This window comes from Dermochelys coriacea, chromosome 1 (genome assembly GCF_009764565.3).
Source record: "Dermochelys coriacea isolate rDerCor1 chromosome 1, rDerCor1.pri.v4, whole genome shotgun sequence".
NCBI lineage: Eukaryota > Metazoa > Chordata > Testudines > Dermochelyidae > Dermochelys > Dermochelys coriacea.
Window position 1 is genome coordinate 119,327,939 of NC_050068.2, and position 17,975 is coordinate 119,345,913.

General features: G+C 45.2%; 1 protein-coding gene across 11 annotated transcripts in view; it reads left to right on the top strand.

Annotated features, from left to right (window-relative positions):
* Nucleotides 1-17,975, top strand: part of TSGA10 (testis specific 10) — an 80,237-nt gene that overhangs the window by 23,795 nt on the left and 38,467 nt on the right. For all 11 annotated transcript variants that reach the window (XM_043518304.1, XM_043517934.1, XM_038381868.2 and 8 more), the window contains 3 exons: nt 1,376-1,527; nt 4,365-4,480; nt 9,179-9,333. In XM_043518304.1, the coding sequence (XP_043374239.1) occupies nt 1,376-1,527; nt 4,365-4,480; nt 9,179-9,333 (423 nt within the window). The remainder of the gene's footprint in view (nt 1-1,375; nt 1,528-4,364; nt 4,481-9,178; nt 9,334-17,975) is intronic.

Here is a 17,975-nt window from a genome sequence, read left to right on the forward strand (position 1 = left end):
CACCAGGCTACCTACTTAGCCAAATGGAAGAGATTTTTAGTCTGGTCAGCGCAACACCATCTGTCTCTGACACTCATGTCTAATCCCTTATACTGGACTACCTTCTCCATCTTAAGCAGCAGGGGCTGTCTATGTTGTCAATAAAGGTTGTTTTGGCTGCCATCTCTGCCTTCCATCCAGGTAAAAAGGGCTGGTCAGTTTTTGCCAACCCTATGGTCAGTTGTTTCCTGAAAGGTCTCGACAGGCTATATCCGCACATCCGACAGCCGGTCCCGGCCTGGGACCTCAATCTGGTTCTTTCCAGACTGACGGGGCTGCCCTTAGAATCACTACCAACATGCTCTCTGCTCTACCTTTTGTACAAGGTAGTGTTTCTGGTAGCTATAACCTCAGCCAGAAGGGTGTCTGAGCTCAAGGCCTTAACATCAGAGCCTCCTTACACTGTGTTCCACAAGGAGATGGTTCAGCTCAGACCCCAGCCAGCATTTCTCCTTAAGGTTGTCTCCCAGTTTCATGTTAACCAGGACATTTTTCTCCTAGTTTCGGATCCTAAGCTGCACCCAAGCAGCAGGGAACAAAGATTTCACTCACTAGATGTTTGCTGAACATTGAGTGAACCAAATCGTTCTGGAAGTCCATTCAGTTGTTCATCACGGTAGTGGACAGAATGAAAGGGCTTCCAGTCTCCTCCCAAAGGATTTTGTCATAGATCATGTCCTGCATCTGGGCATGCCATGACCTGGTTAAGGTACTTGCCTCTCTACTCACAGCACACTCTACCAGGACACAGGCTTCGTCAGCAGCATTCCTGGCACATGTTCCAACCCAGGAAATATGCAGAGCGGCAATGTGATCCTCTGTTCATACATTCAGATTGCATTATGCTATTACCCAGCAGGCCAGATATGATGCAGCCTTTGGTAAGCGGTGCTGCAGTCAGCCAACATTTAAGCTCTGACCCCACCTCCAAATTTAGGCTCGGGAATCACCTAATTGGCATTGACATGAGCAACACATCTCAAAGAACAACAGTTACTCACCTTCACATCTCTTTGAGATGTGTTGCTCATGTCCATTCCAATATCCACCCTTCTACCCCTCTATCAGAGTAGCCAGCAGGAAGAAACTGAGAGGGTGGCGGTTTGGCAGGGCCCTATGTCGAGTGCCATGAAAGTGCGACCCCAGGGAGTGTCCAGGCCAACCCTACGGATACTATTAGGGGGAAAATCTACTAGCTGTCATGCATGCGCTTGTGTACACACCTAATTGGAATGGACATGAGCAACACATCTCGAAGAACAACAGTTACAAGAAAGTTAGTAACTGGTTTTTTTTTTCCTGCAGTTCTTAATGTTTAGTCATTTTACTCCTATAGCTTGACAGTGATCGTTTGGAACAAATATCAAAGATAGCACTGATGAAAGAGACCATAGATTCTGTGGAAATGGAGATGAAAATATTGGCAAGAAGGGCACTGGATTCAGAAAGTGAGCTCAGCAGACAAAAAGCAGAATGTGCTTCACTAAGGTAAATAAAAGCATATACATAAAAACGACTGCAATTATAAAATAAGCATATATCCACTTTTTTTCAAAGCTATTCTGTTTATTTAAAGGAGAAGGAGCTTGTGACAGTGTTCTCATGAGGGGCCCTCAGATTTCTAATCAGCTCTCCTCCCTTCCCCAGGTCTTCACCTTGATCTGATATAGCTTAGGTTTGTTGACCTTCAGAGCATGCTGCAAGGCATATCTATTTTCTCTGGCTTTTGCAAAAGGTGAAGTTTGATGGGGATTGAGATTTGTGGGGTTAGGGATTTTTCTAGGCGTGTTTAAGGGTTACATTTTGTTGGATATTGTTGAATCAGCAGCTTAACTCCTTTAAGACCTTTCTTTACTTCTATAAATTGAAGTAAATACAGAAACAAACATACATTTCATGTAATAGCCAGGTTTTCAGCCTTCTCAAGCTTCCCTCTCTCTGTCCTTGAGAGAGGCTCCAAGAGGAGGAAATGATATTGGAGCTTCTTTCAAGGACTGGAGCTACCAGCCTGACTGGAACTTCTAGCCACTAGTGGGACAAGAGCCATGAGCCATCCTCACGAGAGGACTACAGGGAAGAAGGCAAGTTAGGCAGCATGTGCAGGAGGAAGAGGAGAACCAGGTGGCAAGGGAGAACGATCAACAAAAGGAAAGCATGTGCAGAGGAGTCGAGAAGAAGAGGACACGGTGGCACAGAAGCATGTACAGGAGATAGGGGAACATATTGGAAGGAAAGATATTGTGATTCTTTTCCAAGATGGTAAAAAAATCTAATTCCCTTAAACATACTTCAAATACATGTCTACTGTTACTTACAAGTAATTGCTGTAGTTGCTATGTGAATGTTGCACTGTTACAAGTAGGTCTGTGGTGGACAGGGGAGCTGCTCCACAGAACTGTGAATGCGAGTGGGGCTGGCCCACAATACTCTCTCTGTTTTAAGATGTGGCCTACATTATGAAAACATCTGAGAAACTGCTACTTCCTGTTAGTCTCTCAGACTTTTTTTTGATGGTGCTCATGAAGCTATGTTCTTTATCTTAATTCCAGTTATTTTTAAGATTGTTCTCATACCTCCAAAGTAGCACTAATAGCTCTTTCCAGTTCCAAAGCATAGTATGAGCAGGTATAAGCTTCGCTATCTAGCTCTATCAGTGCATCTCAGTCATGATTTATAACAGTTTGTAACTTTACCCATCCCAGTCTTAGGCATTTTCTAAGAACATAAGAATGGTCTGACCCAGTATGGCCAAAGGTCCATCCAGCCCAGTATCCTGTCTGCTGACAGTGACCAATGCCAGGTGCCCCAGAGGGAGTGAACCTAACAGGTAATGATCAAGTGATCTCTCTCCTGCCATCCATCTCCACCCTCTGACAAACAGAGGCTAGGGACACCATTCCTTACCCATCCTGGTTAATAGCCATTAATGGACTTAACCTCCATGAATTTATCCAGTTCTCTTTTAAACCCTGTTATAGTCCTAACTTTCACAACCTCCTCGGGCAAGGAGTTCCACAGGTTGACTGTGAGCTGCGTGAAGAACTTTCTTTTATTTGTTTTAAACCTGCTACCCATTAATTTCATTTGGTGGCCCCTACTTCTTATATTATGGGAACAAGTAAATAGCATTTCCTTATTCACTTTCTCCACACCACTCATGATTTTAAATACCTCTATTATATCCTCCCTTAGTCTCCTCTTTTCCAAGCTGAAAAGTCCTAACCTCTTTAACCTCTCCTCATATATGGGGCCCGTTCCAAACCCCTAATCATTTTAGTTGTCCTTTTCTGAATCTTTTCTAATGCCAGTATATCTTTGAGATGAGGGGACCACATCTGTACACAGTATTCAAGATGTGGGCGTATCATGGATTTATATAAGGGCAATAAGATATTCTCCGTCTTATTCTCTATCCCTTTTTTAATGATTCCTAACATCACATTTGCTTTTTTGACTGCCGCTGCACACTGTGTGGACGTCTTCAGAGAACTATCCACAATGACTCCAAGATCTTTCTCCTGATTAGTTGTAGCTAAATTAGCCCCCATCATATTGTATGTATAGTTGGGGTTATTTTTTTTCCAATGTGCATTACTTTACATTTATCCACATTAAATTTCATTTGCCATTTTGTTGCCCAATCACTTAGTTTTGTGAGATCTTTCTGAAGTTCTTCCCAGTCTGCTTTGGTCTGAACTATCTTAAGCAGTTTAGTATCATTTGCAAACTTTGCCACCTCACTGTTTACCCCTTTCTTCAGATCATTGATGAATAAATTGAATAGGATTGGTCCTAGGACTGACCCTTGGGGAACACCACTAGTTACCCTTTTCCATTCTGAAAATTTACCATTTATTCCTAGCCTTTGTTCCCTGTCTTTCAACCAGTTCTCACTCCAAGAAAGGATCTTCCCTCTTATCCCATGACAACTTAATTTACGTAAGAGCCTTTGGTGAGGGACCTTGTCAAAGGCTTTCTGGAAATCTAAGTATACTATGTCCACTGGATCCCCCTTGTCCACATGTTTGTTGACCCCCCCCAAAGAACTCTAATAGAGAGTTGATAGTTGATTAAAAGTTTTTTTTTATTTTATTTTTAATCCTTTGAGTTGTCTGTTCTCTCAAAACTCCTCTAATTCTGTGGGATTCTTCACAGGAATGGACCAGCCTTCACAATTAAAGATAGACTAGGATAAATGTTGGTGAAATATCTGAAGAAATGCTGATTTACTTAACTTTGGCAGTTGTGATGACATTACAGAATGTGAGAAAAGCCATTTTAATATAAAATGTTTGCATTAAAGCTCACTCTTAATACTTCTACAGCTTATTAAATGAAAAGACAGAACAGAGTCTTTCAGAGACACAACGACATCTTGCTAAAAAAAAGTATGAATTACAACTTACCCAGGAGAAAATTATGGTTTTGGATGAGAAAATTGGTGAGTTAGCTATTTAGTTAAAATTAATGGTAGTATTGCTTTCTCTCCCTTACTTCTTCCATGTTATATAAAAAGTAATGTTTACTCAACTATTTTATCTTGTACTATTTTAAGTGTTCCAGTAGTACAAAGGAAAAACAGTTAATTTGTCACCAGAAATTCAAAATTAAAATAGTCTTACATTTTATGGCTAGAGGAAAGCATATGGGTACATCAAAAAACTTTTTTTTTTCTTACTTTCATCGACAAAAAGCAAATAACTTGTTTTCTGTTTTTAGGAGTTTTCTCCCTATCTCAGACCAGTATAATTAAGATGGTTATCAATGAAGTTGTTCCTGATAAACTGCTCATACTATTAGTTGAACAATAAGTTTTGTTACCCATTTAATTTGTTTGGGCTCATCAGTAATATTTGCTTAACAAACTGTAACTCCCAATCCTGCAAGGTGCTGAGATAGCACTTCTTGGGACTGTTCCTTTAATTAAGGATGTAAGTAGTCACAATAAATTTTCAAATGCAGTACAGAGCAATATGCTCAAGACGGGAGTAAAAGAGATGGGTACAGGAATGGTGGGGCATTTGACTAAACTAGAGTCCAGTTATATAGCACTGGATAACTACTTTCTAGATCACAGTCAACATCATCTGCACTCACCAAAGTAAAATGCAGCACTTTGCAAAAAGAAAAGAAAATTTATTATAGGTGGCAAAACCTACAGTTAAAATTGCCCAACATTTTCTGTTGTATGAGATTTTGTTTTCAGTTGCTTATGTGTACCTGTTGTGGTTGCTGGGAGATAGGGGACCTAACCCTGCCCAAAGCTAAAAACCCTCAACCAAGAGGGACCCAGGCCACAAGTAAATTCTGGGGACAACAAATGGAAAAAAACAGGGACAGGAGTGAAGGTCAAAGGCTAAAAATTAGGGAACCGGAATAGGAGACAGCTCGGAGAACTCCTGACAGCACCCACTGCTCCTCAGAGGCATCTTAAGCAGTCAGTGGACAGTGCCCAGAGGAACTCTGCTCGGAGGCGTGACTTAACAAGAGATTTGAAATAGGCCCCATAGTTGCAGAGTACCCCTTGGAAATAGTATACTGTTTGTACCACTGGGGCAGGTAGATCTAGGCCCACCCATAATTAAGGGCCCACCCCCTCAATTGTGGGGGAGGAACCACTAGGTCCAGGCTACAAGAAATTAGTTGGGGTAACAAATGAAAAAACAGGAGCAGGAGTCAGGTGAGAGGTAAAGAATCAGGAATTCAGAAGTGGACATTGAGCAGAGAACCCCTCCCTGACAGTGCCCACTGCTCCTCAAAGGCATCCAGGGATAAACTAATGACTGAGGGTGGATTTGTACTGATGACCTACAGGTGAAAGCCTGAATTATGTATAATTATCATGCCGCCCCCAAGCCATTTGGTTCCCGCCTGTTGGAAGGTGTGGATGAATGAGGTAGGGGATTGCAGAAAGGGTGGCCTCGTGGTTAAGGTAGCTGAATGCTGCCATGGGGAAGTGGATTCTATCCCTGCCTCTGCCACACAGTTCCTGTGTGATGCTAGGAAAGGCAATAAACCACATCTTTTGAAAGTGGTCACTAATTGTTTGTTCCTCCTTTTCTGGTTGCCAAACTTGAGACCCTGGAGCCTGATTTGCAGAATTGATGAGTAATTCATTTGAGGTAATTCAATCTTGGGAGCACATGTTCAATAAGGAGAAAACAAATATTGAATAGCAGCTCATTGAGTGATCATCCTTTATTCTGTACACTGAATGAGGCAGTGGAAAAACTGATAATATAACTAAAGGATGTATGATAATATGTATGCATAAGGAGACTGAACTAAAGTAGCACAGGCAAACTTAATTCTGGTCTGTCATAACTTTTGAGTTACTCCTGGGGGAATTCTGCACCTTGCGGGGGGTGCAGAATTCATACCTTCCGCAGATTTCTTGGCTCCCCTGTAGAAAAATGGGACAGCAAAGAAATCTGTGGGGAACACATGCTCCTTCTGCAGCAGCCCAGGCGCATCTGATGGGAGCAGCTGGCAGCGGAGAGCAGATCACCATAGGGTAGAGGAGGGATGCTGGGCATGCATCCATGGAGAGATGTTAAGGGGGTGGGGCTGGGCATCTGCCTGCATGCGAATGAGTGAGAGACACTCACTCTGTCCCTCTCCTCGCAGTTGCTGCATCCTGGGCTTGGAGATGTAGGGCTGTGTGAAGCAGTTTGTGTCCCTGAGGCGGAGCAGAAATGTAACAACTAAACAGACTGGCGGCTAATGTTCCCAGTGTTTCCATTCTTAGTCAATTAAGGCTCCTTTCCAGAGTGGTGTAAAGGGGACTTATTTTAAATGACAGGAACGGAATCTTCAGCCAGGAAGGTCGAAGTGCTTTCTTGCTTTTTTCCTTTGCCAGAGAGGCACAATCGGGTTAGGATCTGCAATCAGGATCTACTTTACTTATACATTTTAAAAAAATGCAGGACAGTGATTAGAAAAACTGTATGTCTGTCTTGTGTGAAAGTCTGAGCAATTTAAAACGACATTCTACTTTACAGAACACCAAAATAAAAGTAATCTAATTTAAATGAAAATCCAGGATTATAACTGGAATGCAGGGTCTTGGTTACCAAGTATTTGTACCTTAACTTTCATGTGTTTAGGAAATGCTGAACAGTTACTGTGAATTTTTTTTCTGTATGGTAATTTAAATAAATTAACAAAATAAGTGGAACTGGTGTGATTACATTGCATTATTTTAACAAATAAAATATGCAGAATTTTGCATTTTTTGGCGCAGAATTCCCCAAGGAGTATTGAATTCTTGACTTTGCAGCCTCAATACTTTTCTTTTAAATGTAGTTGCCTTGTGTGTAATACATATGCATGTAGGCATTCGTTGTGTCAAAAACATTTCATTAGTTATTTCTTAACTACTAAAATTTTTGGTAATTTCTTACAAGTTATAGATAGAGCATGATCTATGTTTGCTTTATGTAGAGTATGTATGTATGTGTGTAGCTGCACTGCAGCTATAAGCGTGCTTCCCAGCACTAATAGAGACACATGCTAGCTCTGCTCTAGTTAGCACGCTAAAAATAGTAGTGTGGACACAGTAGCACAGGAGGTGGTTTGGGCTAGCCGCCTGAGTACATACCCAGGGGGTCTGGTGCAACTGTATTCAGCAGCTAGCCCATGCTGCCCTGGCCACACTGCTATTTTTAGAGCACTAACTTGAGTAACATTTGTCTATCTGCTCGGATGCATTCTCGCATCTGCAGTGTAGACTTACCCTTAGTGCAGAGTTGGGCAAGCTACGACCCATGGGCCACATCCGGCGTCTTGTCCTTTCCTGCCTGGCCCCTGAACTCCCGGCCGGGGAGGCTAGCTTCCGGCCCCTCCCCCGCTATCCCCCCTCTCCCACAGCCTCAGCGTGCTGTGCTGCCAGCGTTCTGGCCTGCTGCTCCTGCTGGGCAGTGTGGCTGGCTCTGGCCAGACAGCGGGGCTGTGAGCTCCTGCTGCTCTGAGCAGCATGGTAAGGGGGTGGGGAGCAGGGGAGTTGGATAAGGGGCAGGGAGTCCCAGGAGCAGTCAGGGAGCAGAGGGCAGTTGGATGGGGCAGAGGTTCTGGGGGGGCAGTCAGGGGATAGGGAGCAGGGGGTGGCTGGATAGGCGTGGGAGTCCTGGGGGGGCTGTCAGAGGGTGGATGTGTGGATAGGGGTTGGGGCAATCGGGACAGGGAGCGGGGAGGGTTGGATAGGGTGTGGGGTCCTGGGGGGCAGTTGGGGCGGGGGTCTGAATAGGGCTCAGGGCAGTCAGGGGAGTGGGGGGGTTGGATAGGGGGTGGGGTCCTGGGGGCAGTTAGGGGCAGGATGTGGATAGGGGTCGGGGCGGTCAGGGGACAAGGAGCGGGGGGGGTTGGATGGGTCGGGGGTTCTGAGGGGGGCAGTCGGGGGCAGGAAGTGGGGGGGGCAGATAGGGGGCAGGGGCCAGGCTGTTTGGGGAGGCACAGCCTTCCCTACCCTGTCCTTCATATAGTTTTGCAATCCCGATGTGGCCCTTGGGCTAAACAGTTTCCCCACCCCTGCCTTAGTGTCATATAATTCACTTACAGCCTCCTAAAAGTGTTTTTGCAGTATTTACGTGATATTTTATTATGAATTTGTTATTTTTCTTTAGTTACTCATTCTGAATACTCAATGTCCTTTTTTGGGTTTATAATTAGCATTTATACATCTTTCTCTCTTTCTCTTAACATAACAGAGGAGACCAACGTTTTGCACATGGTCAAGAAAGTTTAATAATACCCAGCTTTACATATTGTAATTTGCACTCTACTTTGCTCTGTTTTAAATCTATTTCGTAGGCACTTCAATTTTACATTATTGAGTTGTTATAATTAGTCTTAATATTTGCAATTAAAAAACACCCTAAAAAGGGATAAATTTGCATCGAGTCTTTAGTAACTTAGGCCCTGATTCAGCAAAGCACTCGAGCACAGGCTTTAAGCATGTGAGTAGTCCCATTGACATTAGTAGGACTATTTCTGTCCCTATCATCATGCTTCAGTGCTTTGCTGGTTCTGGGCCTTAGTTATGTTTTCTTGTGGTTTAGAAGTGTATCAAGCAATGTGAAATGGAAAATAATTATTTTAAATTGAGTTAATAAAAATGAGGCCTTTATGATTATATGTACAGATAACTTTTTGAAACAAAATCTTTCACAACAAGAAGAAATCCATATTCTCAAAGAAACTATTGCTGAGCTGGATACAGAAAGGGACTCCTTACAAGAATGTGTGGATGAAAAAACTGAGAAAATTTCTTCCTTTCAAGAAACCCTGGCAATTAAAGTATGTTCTTACATGTAAATTTCTATATAATTTATTGATTCATTAGTTTTAAAACATTTTTCATAATGGTTATATATGCAGAGGACCCATTAGGACCCCCCCACCTCATCATTGGGATCCTCAAAACTGCTCAGTGTTAGCTAAATTCTGCTCCCATGAAAGTCCATAAAAAAACTCCCATTGACTTCAATAGCAACTGAGTTAGGCCAGTTTGGAGCTCCCCATCCTTAGCGTTTTGTACAGTCTAATTTTAAAAATGACAAAAGATGGGATTTTCACCACTTTCCTTGGGTGAAGCAGATTAAACTAACAGGCTAATAAGTTTCACGTTCAGAAACTTTTTCTTGAAATTCAGACTTAATTTTCTCTTCTAGGGCCCATTTATGTAACCAATACAACCAAATTGGTGACTGTAGTTACATCTTTGTTAGCCCTTGAAATGGTTACAGCATATTTCCAGTTTGTAGTGCAAATGGGCCCTTCACAAGGCTCAAGAATTCAACATGTCCCTTTTAGGATGTGTCTTTACTGCAGTCCAAGGTGTGATTGCAACCCAGGTAGATATACCCATGCTAGCATTGCTAAAAGTAGCAGTGTAGATGTGTCAGCAATTCAAGTAGGTACCCAGAATTCTTCTTCGAGTGGAGTCCCTCTGGGTGCTCCACTTTAGGTGATTGTGCACCGTGCAATTCTAGTCAGAGAACTTCTACAGCAGTACCTGGCTGTGGCGCATATGTGGTCTCCCCGCCTGGCACCTGCAGTGGCAATTAACTAGTGATGTGCGGCTCCTCCCCCAGCCCCATTCCTTCTTAGCTTCCTGTGGTCTGAGTTGGAGCTCCAGCAGTGTGTGCACTCGCTTTACCTCAGATTTAGTTTAGTCAAGTAGCTTAGTGCAGTTAGGTTAGCTGATTCTCCCCATTTAAAAAAAACATACCAACTTTTTTTCCTTTTTTCCCCTTAAGGGACGTTATTTTTCCCCAGAATGCCAGGGTCACTTGGCTTTAAACACTGCCTCTGCTGTTGTGAGGCAATTCTGCTTTCTGACAGATGCTTGCAATGTGTTTGGTGCCTGGGGAAACTCATCTTCCCTAGAAGTCCACCCATTGCCAGTCCACAATCTTAAGACGTGGACTAGGAAAGCGAGGGACCTTAAACTGAAATTTATCCTATTGGAGAAGTCTCTCCATCCTGCCTCAGACCCAGGCTAGCAAACTTCTCCTGCTGCCTTAGGCGGCTTCCGACAAACCCCTCTCCTCCACATCTCAATGAAGGGATGTGTCTCCTAAAGTACTTGGACAGAGGAGAACTAACACTAATCCTACCAGGACCACATGGAAGAGGAAATGTTCCCTGACTCTGTCCACTACATCGGTACCAACCACCACACAGCTTAGTACCTTAGAGTCAGCAGGGACCTCCGGTACTGGCGGTACCGTCTCAGCCAAAAACCCAAAGCGGGCAGGCTCTGAGGAGGAGGGCCGGCAGAAGACCGCCTCCTCCACCTCGGCACCTGCAGCACAGACAAAGTGCTTGGTACTGAGCGACTGCAGTACAAAAGGCAACAGCACCACCTGCTGGCCCTATGTTGAATAGCACAGACACTGCACCGCACATTGCCACACCGTCCTTGGCACTGCTGTCTGTTGGCTCCTTTCCTACTGTTACCACAAGGTCCACTAGTATCACCGTGATTCTCTCTACCACCTTTCACACAGGTACCTCAAATGGTACTATAGCCTCAACAGTTCCTTGCTCTGAAGGACCTGAAAATTGCCCCGGTACCGGAATCACCTCTACTCAGTACCAGTACTGCTTTGGTATTTTCACTACTGCTCACTCTGCCAACTGGAGCCACTTCTCCTTTCTCTAGTGAGGAGGATGAAGATGAGGAAGGGGAGGCTTTTTCCTCTTAACACTCTTCACCTATGGAAGGTAGAGTTCGGTCCGCCCATCAGGAGTGTCCTAAGCCTCCACCAGGGTCTGAATTGCAAGGGTGGTATGGTCACTGCTTGGGGCCCCCACCTATGCTTTTACCATGTCAATGAGCATTCTGGGATCCAGGGGCAGCTTATAGACCATTTTACCCCAAACCCCTAAGTGGCATCGTGGAGGTACATAGGCACTCTTCACCAAGATCCACATTGCCACCAGCTGCCCCTCCCGAACAGAGCCTTGAGGAGATGGAAGAAGTTTTAGCTCAGGAGGCAGCTCATGCCACCTGTACTTCATTCTCACCAGATGAGATGTTATGCCCTTTACACCTACTGCTGGAGATGAATTCAGGAATTCCCAGGAGCTCTTCAAAAGAATATCAAAGATGTTCCAGATAACCCTAGAGGAGGTCTCCAAGTCACATCACGAGCTCTTGGACATATTCCACATGTCCATCTCCTCCAAGATTGTCCTTTTGATTAACTCAGCAATCATGGAACCCACCACAAATATCTGGCAGACCCTTGCTACCATCCTGGTCGCATGTAAGAGAGTGGACAAAAAAATATTACAGCCAGGCGTGAGCTGGAGCCGGTTCTCACTGGTTCACGCGAACCGGTTGTTAAATTTTGAACCAGTTTTAGAACCGCTTGTTAACCTGCTTCCCTGCAGGGGCTGTTGAGGCTTTGATGGGCTCTGGCTGGGAAGAGATGTAATTCCTCCTCCGGCCACCGGGGGCGCTGTGCTGCAGGAGCCATGTGGGCTGCCGCCTGGCCCTGGGCACGAGCCCTGCTGCTGCTGCTCCCCTGGCCCTGATGCTCCCGATGCTGCCTGGTAGATCTCCGGCTGCTCTGCTGGGCCTGGGCTGCGTCCTGCTGCTCTCCCTGTGAGCACCCAACACCCTCCCTGCAGCCAGCCCCTCCCTGCAGCCACCCCCGCACCTCCTGCCTCCAGCCGGCCCCTGGCTCCAGCCAGCCCCGCACTCCCTGCCCGCAGCCACCCCCTGCCCTGCCTCCAGCCACCCCCGCAACCCCTCCCTCCAGGCAGCCCCTGTCTCCAGCCATCCCCTGCCCTGCCCGCAACCAGCCTGTCTCCAGCCAGCCCCTGCCACACCCCCTGCCCTGTATCCAGCCAACCCCTGCCGCATGCGCACCCTGCCCTGCCCGCAGCCTGCCCCTGTCTCCAGCCAGCTCCACACCCCCTACCCTGCCCGCAGCTAGCCCTGCCCCATGCTCCTGTCTGCAGCTGGCCCCACATCCACTGGTACCCTGCAGTTCCTAGGGCAGTAACCCTGCACATCTGCTTCAATGAGGGGGCCAGGGAGCAGCTGGGACCCACACATGTGCACACCCTAGGGTGACCAGACAGCAAGTGTGAAAAATCAGGACAGGGGTTGGGGGGGTAATAGGAGCCTATATAAGAAAAAGACCACAAAATCTGGACTGTCCCTATAAAATCGGGATATCTGGTCACCCTAGCACCCCCCCAGGGAGTTGCGGGGACCCACACGTGTGAAACAGAGCTCATCTCTAGTTCAGGCCCATCTTTTTAAAAAAGAACTTTAGGCAGAGTTAACATACCTCTGTATTTTCCCAGAAAGGTCACGCTTTTTGGTTCTTAAATCACTGTCCAGGAGGAATTTTTAAATTTTAAAAATTCCTCCTGGGAAAATACGGACATATGGTAACCTTGTTGGTACAAAAAATACATACTGGGGCACATCCTTTGAATCAGAACTTTTTATAGGGAACCGGTTGTTAAGATTTTGGCAGCTCATCGCTGATTACATCTCTTCAAAAGGGTGGGATTTCTATTCATATACCCTCAGACAAATTCATTGGCAATTGATGCAGTTAACGAATGGGGCAAAGAGCGTTACTCTAGAATCACCCCTTATGATAAAGAGTGGAAAAGACTGGACTTGCTTGGCCACAAGACCTATTCATCAGCCTTCTGGATCACCAGTTACGAAGCCCTTATGGTGAAGTATGACCATATAAACTATTCCAAATTTTCTGACTTTATTGACTACATACTAGAGGACAAAAGAGAGCAGTTTATATCGTTCATTTCTGAGGGCCACCTCTTAGCTAGAGTTGCCCTTCAAGCCTCTTTTGGACCCTGCTGACACAGCAGCAAGGACCATTACCATTGCCACCACCATAGTAACGCACCAGGCCTCTTGACTTCATCTGTCAGGCTTCCCTAGAGAGGTCCAAGCCACAGTCCAAGGTAGAACTCTTCTGTTCGAGAGTCCAAAACTGTTAGCCACCAAGACCGACAAGTCGCTCCATTTGTTGAAAGATTCGAGGTCAATGATCAGGTCTCTTGGCATCTGTACACCTGCAACAAAACTCAAACAAGGCAGGTATTATACATCGCAGTGTCCCAGACAGGCCCCGTACACACAGCAACTGAGACAATACGATAACCAGAGGCACAGATAGAGACCACCCAGACGCAGACTAAGCTCTTCCCAAGCCACCACATCTTAACAACCAACCTCTAAACAGCAGATTTGAAGGTTTGGCCGACGGCTTGCCAGACCTCCCCCAACTTTTGCTGCCAACACTACCTCCGACTAACTATCCCTTTACCAGTTGTCTAACACCGTTCTTTCCAAACTGGTGAACCATCACCTCCAGCAGATGTATACTGGAAATGATCAAGACTGGCTATGCCATCCAGTTCCTCTCCATCCCTTCTACCCACTCTGCCTCTCCATCCTTCTTCAGGGACCCCTCTTATGAGCCCCTCCTGAGAGAGGAAGTAGAGCATCTCCTACAAATGGGCGCGGTAGATCCAGTTCTGGTACATCACAGAGGGAAGGGCTTCTATTCCCATTATTTTTTAACCTGAAAGAAGTCTGGAGGATGGAGACCCATCTTCAATCTCAGGAAGCTGAACAAATTCGCAAGAACACAATGATACAGGATGGTTACGTTGGCTACAATCATTCCAGCACTGGAGCAAGGGGATTGGTTTGCAGCCCTTGACCTGCAAGACGCATATTTTTACATTACTATATGCCCTACACACAGGAAATTTCTTTGATTTGTACTGGGACAGGACCATTTCCAATATACAGTACTATCCTTTGGCCTCTCCATGGCTCCCTGGGCATTTTCTAAAGTCCTTGCTGTGGCAGCAACTTGCCTTCACCAGCACGGGGTCATGATATACCCCTACTTACATGACTGTCTAATCAAGCCTCACACTCGGGCAGAAGTCATCGCAGCCACGCACCAGACAATATCGCTCTTCACCAGTCTCAGTCTACAAATAAACCTCCAAAAGTCCACATTAATGCCAGTCCAGAAACTGGACTTTATCGTCGTGCACCTAAATTCTCTAGAAGCAACCACATCATTACCTTTTCAGAGATTCACCGCTCTAATGAACCTCATCAGTACATCGGTGCATAGCCCAAGGATATCGGCCAGGACCTGTCTTCAGCTACTAGGTCACAAGGCGGCAACCGCATACATGGTGAAACATGTCAGGCTGCACATGCGCTGCTTGCAGAGTTGGCTCAAGACAGTGTTCTCGCCACACAAACACAATTTGAATAAAATTCTGAGTATGCCAATGAAGGTCAAGGACTCGCTATAATGGTGGAGTCACCCGCACAACATATGCACAGGTGTCCCTTTCCTTCAGCCTCCTCCCGAATTGATAATCACAACGGATGCCCCTCTACTGGGGTAGAGTGCCCACTTAGGCAAGCTCACAGTACAGAGAAGATGGTCTCCTTCCGAATCAACACTCTACATCAATGGACTGGAACTACGCATAGTTCGCAATAACTGTGCCCACTTCATGCCTCTGATCAAAGACACAAACATACAGATCATGACGGACAATGTAACCTGCATGTTCCACATAAACAGGGAGGAGCAAGATCACACTCCCTTTGTACAGAGGCCATAAAATTCTGGATATGGTGCATACAACACAATGTCACCAAACCAGCCACCTCCCTGCCTCGGTCTCAGAATATCACAGCCGACGCATTAAGTAGAAGGTTCTTGAACGACCACAAGTGGGAAATCAACACCTGCATGATCCAGTCATATTTCAACTATAAGAGTTCCCCGTAGTAGACCTATTTGCCACAAAAAAAACCCAGCAAATGTCCAGCTTTTTCCTCCAGAATGGGACTGAGATTGGGATCAGGATCCAATGGCAATGCATTTTTCATTTCATATCACGCACCCTTCCTGTATGCTTTTCCTCCTGCCCCATTGCTGTCCAGGGTCCTGCACAAGATCAGAATTGATACAGCTAATTGGTACCAGCATGGCCCAAACAAACTTGATACCCATACCTGAAACAGATGTCATCATGCCCCCCATGTCTCCTCCTGCTTCTTCTAAATGTCCTCTCTCAGGACACGGGTCAGACTCTGCATCCAAATCTGGAGTCGCTCCATCTCACAGTCTGGCTCCTCAGTGATTCCAAGGCAAGGAGATAACTTGTTCTGAGGACGTTAGACATCCTGCTAAACAGCAGAAGGCCCACTACAAAGGCTGTGTACCTCCACAAATGGAAGAGATTCCACATGTGGTGCCTAAATAAACAAATCAATTCCACCACCTCTAGGATACCAGTGGTCCTGGACTACATGCTCTACTTTAAGAAATCTGGCCTTTTAATGATTTCACCGTTGGTGCATCTGGCAGCCATTACAACATTCCATGACACAGTGGACGATGTTTGTCTTTGCTCACCCAATTACCAAAAGATTCCTCCAGGGAGTATGAAACCTCTACCCAGAACCCAGAGGCCCAACATCCCCATGGGACCTGACTTTAGTGCTTCGATCTCTCTCTCTCTCAACTGCCCCACTTGAACATTTGGCCATGTGTTCTCTTCTACATCTTTCCTTGAAGGTGGCCTTCCTAGTCACCATCACGTCTGTGAGATGTGGGAGAAATTGGTGCTCTTATGGCTGGACCCTCCCTATACAGTTTTTTCCAAAAACAAGATCAGTGACCTCACCCCAAATTTTTGCCTAAAGTCCCTTCTTCTTTCCACATCAATCAACCTATCCATCTTCCCACATTCTTCCTTAAACCTCACAAGGACAGGCAAGAAGTAGTTTTCCATGCCCTGGATGTCAGAAGGGTGCTAGTCTTTTATCTTAAATGGATCAAATTGTTCAGGAAAACTCCTAGATTGTTCCTCTCCACCGTGGACCGCTCCAAAGGCAAACTCATCTCTAAGCTCAGACTTTCCAGATGTATTTCTGATTGCATTCAGCTCTGTTACTAACAACATGACCTATAACCCCTCATGTGTTAGAACAAACTCCCCAAAATCTGTAGACACATAAGTTGCCTTCCTGCATCATGTGCCTATTAGTGACATATGCAACACAGCTACTTGGACATCTCACATATTCATTTAACACTACATCACTGGTAAGGTCTCAGCCTCTGACACTCAGTTGGGACACATGGTCTTATCGTCCATTCAGGCCTAACTCTAAAGCTCCTCCTTTCCCCTGAGGGGCACTGTTCTACAGTCACCTAAAATGGAGCACCCACAGGGGCTCCACTGGGGGAGGGGGAAGGAGAGGATTGCTCACGTGATGCAATAACAGGTTCTTCAAGATGTGAGTCCCTGTGGGTGCTCCTCTACCCTCCCTCTATTTCAGAGTTGTAATTCAATTCTCTGTGGTAAAGAAAGAATTGGGGGTGGGGGGCTGCACAGCACTAGTTAATTGCCATTGTAGGTGTGAGAAAGGGAGAGCCTATGTGTGGCCCAGCCAGGTATTGCTGTCGAAATTCTCCAACTATAGGTGCAGGGGGCACAATCTCCGAAAGTGGAGCACCCACAGGGATTCGCATCTCGAAGAACCTCAGTTACTGCACAAAGTGAGTAACCCTCTCTTCCAGGTGGGGCAATGAAACCCATACTACCTCCTCTATACTGTTACTTTTAGCAATGCTAATCTCAAGTAAAGCTCGCAGGAGTATGTCTGAACTACAGTCAATACCCTCAGCTTTACGTAACTACGTGTTTACATATTTATCTCTTTTAAACTTTCCTTCTAACTCTTTCCTGCACCATGATCATTTTATTGCTCTCTTCTAAACTCCCTCCAGTTTAGAACACTTCATTACCAAAAAGATGATTGACGAGCTGAACATTTTATTCCTTCTTTGTTTATACCAAACCCATATAGAAAGGGTCTATTTCCTGCCTTTCCCATGAATTGTGGCTTTATTTATTCAGCCCAAAATTGCATTGGCCTCTATTATTGCAGTTGGGTCTGAATAACAACATCTTTTGCACCCTAAGGGCTTGTCTACATGAGAAAGTTGCACTGGTTTAATTCAAGGTATGAATTTAAACTGATTTAATTAAAACTGGTGCAGACTTGTGTGTGGACACTCCTATTTCAGTTTTGAAGTGTTCAGTTTAGTTTAAGTTGATTTTGCATCAGTTTAACCTAAACTGAAATAAATCACACTTAAAGTATAATAAAGTTGTCTACACAGGGAGTTGCACCAGTTTTATCTAAATCATTTTAAGGATGTTCAGTACCTTGCAAAATGATCTGTAAACTAACAGCATAGCCAGCATAGGCAACAACTTTCCTGACATTAAAGTTTTATGAAAAAGAATTGTTCATTAAAGAATTGTTTCTCTTTGAAGAGAATGTGGCCCCTGAATCATGAATGAATTTGTGTCAGTGAATCAGC